Source organism: Limulus polyphemus, unplaced genomic scaffold, assembly GCF_000517525.1.
Source record: "Limulus polyphemus unplaced genomic scaffold, Limulus_polyphemus-2.1.2 Scaffold1088, whole genome shotgun sequence".
NCBI lineage: Eukaryota > Metazoa > Arthropoda > Merostomata > Xiphosura > Limulidae > Limulus > Limulus polyphemus.
This window is the reverse complement of record NW_013666698.1, coordinates 270,720-275,589: the sequence shown is the minus strand read 5'-3', so window position 1 is coordinate 275,589 and position 4,870 is coordinate 270,720. Positions and strand designations below refer to the sequence as shown.

The 4,870-nt window shown below is 30.5% G+C and overlaps 1 protein-coding gene across 6 annotated transcripts in view; it reads right to left on the bottom strand.

Annotated features, from left to right (window-relative positions):
- The window catches only part of LOC106462072 (ATP-dependent RNA helicase DDX55-like), a 162,304-nt gene that overhangs the window by 10,528 nt on the left and 146,906 nt on the right, over positions 1-4,870 (bottom strand). For 5 of the 6 annotated variants that reach the window (XM_013921956.2, XM_022389208.1, XM_013921957.2 and 2 more), the window contains one exon: positions 1,283-1,435. In XM_013921956.2, coding sequence (XP_013777410.1) covers positions 1,283-1,435 — 153 coding nt within the window. Of the gene's footprint in view, positions 1-1,282; positions 1,438-4,870 lie in introns of those variants that run through there. The other variant, XM_022389209.1, reaches the window with a different exon arrangement.

Sequence of the window (4,870 nt, the reverse complement as noted above, 5' to 3'; positions counted from 1 at the left end):
AGTTATAGTATGAAAACTATAACAAGCACAAAATGGTTATGAGGTTGCTCCCAGGGACTGAGCCTGGGTTGAAAGAGCTAAGCTTACTAATTTAAAAGTTATAGTATGAAAACTATAACAAGCACAAAATGGTTATGAGGTTGATCCCAGGGACTGAGCCTGGGTTGAAAGAGCTAAGCTTACTAATTTAAAAGTTATAGCATGAAAACTATAACAAGCACAAAATGGTTATGAGGTTGGTCCCAGGGACTAAGCCTGGGTTGAAAGAGTTAAGCTACATTTCGTGCAAAATTGCTTCCAGATTTAACCTCATAGCACCTATTTTTTTTACAGATTTTCTAGGGTCCATGCCCCCCCCCAACTCCTGTAACATTAGCATGTTTTGCATAATATGTGTTGGCTTTTGATCTCAGAAACTAGAAATCTCCTTTCAAACATTCTGATTATGGCCTGTAGCTATATATTACAAAAAAAAATCATGATGTTTACACAGGCAGAGAAGTATTTTTTTTTCCCCGTAACTTTCTCAAAATGTTTAGAAATTTCAATTAAATTTGAAGAGTAACAGAGGACAGAACAGGTAAAAAAGGTGTGTATAATATTTTTGGTCAAATGCAGTTTTTATTGTGCTTTTAATTTCCTATTTGTTGCACAAGTTGCCTTGACTGAATTTTCAAGACTCTGACATACAAAAACAAAATAAAAAACTTGGTGTTTGTCTTAGGTAAGATGATTATTTAACTGTCACATTTGTCTTACTCTGTAAAATTATTATTATTATTCATAAATTCAAAAAGTCATAAATCATAAGCTATAGCTTGTGGCATAGAAAATAGTTTGTTACAGAAACTTATTAAGCAGTAGAATCATAAAACAATAGAAGTTTTCATAAGAAAAACCCTATTTTACTAAATGCTAAATACTTAATATCTTTTAATACTCATATACTTAACTGTTACACCATATACTATGATGTAATAATTGTCACCAATATACATTGCATGTTATGAGGTTATATATATTGTAGACATAAATATTTGTATAATTTCGATTATGAACTCAAATTCTAATATAATAGGGCTAAGTATCTAGCATTAATAGACATTGAAACATTTTTAAGCTAACACCTGTATAAGCTTAATGAATGATATTTTACTTAAGAAAGATACCAATAAAATTTAAGTTTTGAAAATAACACACTGTATGCAGGTATAAGTAATTAAGACTCCCTGAAACATACTTGTTATAACATGCAGATAACTATAAGTTTATATTACTCTACCTTTCCTTTTCTAAGCTTTTTAATCAAGCGAGCATCATGAGCTAGGTCTTCTAATTCATCATTGCTCCAACTGCAAGTCTTTCTTCTTTTCTGCTTCAGCGTATTTACTTCCTTTTTACCAAATATCTTTTCTTTACTCTTTAGTCTAGGTAACTGTAAAGGCAATGTTCTGCTTAGCATCTTTTACAGTGAAAAAATCAAAACAACAACAGAAATTCTTATTCAAAGTCCATCATTTTATTGAACACCATTTCCAATTAACTATACTATAAGAGTACATACACAAAGAAATACAAAGAAGAAAAGATATTTCAGGATATATATAATACTGTGCTTGATATTTCCCCACCACTTTTGACTGCTGACTTGCCGAATAGGGTACAGTCCACCTCCGGCCGTTGAATGCAAGTGTGCAATATACATTGTATGGCTAGCAAAAATTTCATGCTCATTTAAAACATCCACAATCAAAGAGTTAGCAATGGTGTGCAATTTTAATTCTGTTCTACTATGTACAATGATAATAACTTAAGAAAACAGAGATTCAAGCACTAAAAATAAATAGATCTAACAGATTTGCAGAATAATATTCAGTAAATCCTAACAAAATTCTTGATTTCCTTGCAAATCTAACTACAAACAAAAACTTTTAATCTATACAAGTAACATGACTTAGTGCAGACTCAGCACAAAATATTCCAGATAATAGTGCAGCAAGTAAAGTACAAGTATAAATAATTTAAAAAAAAAGTCACATAAAATGCCAAGTTCGTAGCCACATAACAGTTCTTTGCACAAAAGAATCAAGTGAGACAAGATGTATAAATATGTAAAGACGTAATGTCAAAAATGACTAAATTCAAGAAAACACATATGGCCCCTGTTTTCATTCCTGTTCCTAACAGTTCCTGTTTCAATAACTTTTGGTCAAAGGATCCTCTTTTATAACTACATTCTACACTTTGCAGATGAGGGATGGCTTAGGGAACAGTTTTGAAGCCTATCACTATATGTATACTACATGCTCTGCTGTAGGTTTTCACATGTAAAGGACACAAAAGGCTCATTTCTTCAAAATGTTGTATTCTTCGGCTCCATATCATTTAACATTATCATTACATCCTTCCTCCAGCCACAAGTCTTCCAGTGCAAAAATGACACTGTCAAATGGTCAGGAATTCATCATGAACTAATTCTATCACCCATATGCTATAGCTCACATCACCAAATTTACCAAATCATTCTTACAATGTTTAATTAACTTTCTGTATATAATAAGGTACAAAACATCTGTCAAAATATCAAATATTAAAATTTTGCTAAATGATGAACATTTACTATCATTTAATATTTTACTATAAATTCAAGGTATTTTAATTGTAGAAAGATATCAAACAGATAATAAAAATAAATTTCCAAGATGCAAGAGATTAACAATTATATGTGCCTACTATCATACAATATGTTTGTCAAAGGTTGCTTTCAAGAACAAATGGCAGAAACCCAGTGATGAAAACTTGGCTAAAGATGTATGTCATCCTTCTAAAAGCTTTTATGACCATTAAAAGAGAAGTGTTGTTTACCAAATTAAATTTCTTGCTGCCATTATTATGTTTTAAGGAAAATACTAAAAATTCACTTTGTAAGAAACAAAAGCCAAAGAATATTTTTCAAATTAGAACATTTGTTGGGCAAGGATTTATCTGGGATATATATTAATGTTTTATTATCTGTTGTAAGCATCTAAAATAAGTCTGCAGCTTTTCGCCCAATCAGAAGACTCACAGTTTGCTATCAGCTATCATAAATTACAATCAAATAAAAGTCAAAACATTACTGTTTGCATTTGTTAATTTTTCAAGCATTATTGGTCATACAATAATTAAAAAACAATAAACCCATACACTCAGCAGAAAACATTCTTGACTGTAAGAAACACTTAACAATGTTATTATAATATACTTTATATCAAGTCAGCTATCAAACAGCAATCAATACCATGAAAACTTTCCACATGATATATTAACAGCTAATGATGTGTCAATTACATTAGCATTAAATATTTTTGTTACCATTGTTCACTGATATAATTCTGTGACGCCATATAATATACTTGTATATTCAGTGATCATCAATCAGGATATGTCTTAGGTGTGAAAAAAGGTACGGTCAAAAAAGGATAGAGTGCATGAATTAAAGGAATGAAATCAAAATTGGCTGCCAAACCATTAGCTACACTTATAGGATTGATAACAATTTTACAGCAAATATTCATTCATTAATTAGCCAGGTTGCATTTTTTGTTCAACTTGGGGCATGATAGTGGGTAAAACAAGGTTTTAGTGTCTTAAATTCAAAATTTTATTAAACTACTTTTTGTTTATGTTATACCAATTAGAATAGCATAAAATCTGAGCTAATAATTCATATTTTAATAGTATACAAGTTTTAAGTTCTTAATTCTACAAGGCAATATTTTTAAAAATCCTGAATTTACACTAGTGTGACCCACATGACACATTTTGTCTCAGCATGTCATCATCCCCATTTTATCCATCACCCCTCGAAAATGTATGAAATTAAACGAAAATTACTCTCTATAAAATCGTTATTGCTCAGACAAACCATAATTTTTATAGTCTCAATTTTGTTCAGTTACAGAGCTATCAAATAGAAAATGAGACCCCTCCTGCCAAACCCACCTGTCACATCCTCTCTTTCACAATTCATTGATAGTTCTCTCTTACGTTTTATTATATATTACCTATAACCTATAAAAAGTCAAGGTTTTCATCTATCAAATGTATAACATTGTATTCTAAACAGAATATTGTCAATTTCACTCACACTATAAGATTTGTTCCCATGGGAAAGTTAACAACTAGCTTGGATGAATTTGTAATGGCTCTTGTCGCATAGTTAGAAGGCTACAAAAATTTTCAGAGGTAAGTGAATTTGTCTACTTTTTGAATGTTATTAGTCTATGTTCTTTGGAGCATTGTTTAATTAAATAAAAATTATTTTGTTCATTACTACCATTAGTATAAAAAAGTATAGTTAAGTGTCATCGAAAATCGACAGCAAGAAAAAAGAAGATTGGGTAAGTACTTTATTTCTTGGTTTTATTATAAAAGTAACTAAAATCTAATCATATGGATCTTTTTAAGTTATTTAAGACTAGATTAGATAAAATAAGTAATAATATAATTAAAATGGTTCACGAGGAATGCACGCAAGCAGCTTGTGGGTAATGTACTTCGATAGCATAACGTGAGCTGTACATTCCCCCCGAGTGATTTACAACATATAATGGCATAGATAGTAGTTAAACATGGTTCAGAGGGCAATGAAAAGGACAATAAAACAATAACATTTAATTATAAATAGATGCATAATGTTACAAACTTAGAGCTACTTAGGATAAACGAATGTAGTTTCATGTTACAATTTGAAGTCATTCTACAAAGAAAAAAATAAGAGGTTAATTTAGGTTTATTTGGATTTTTTTGTGGTTACGTGGCCGGTCGAATTGATCGATCCCGTTTGGAGATAGGGTAGAGAAAATAACATATAAACTATAAGGATTTA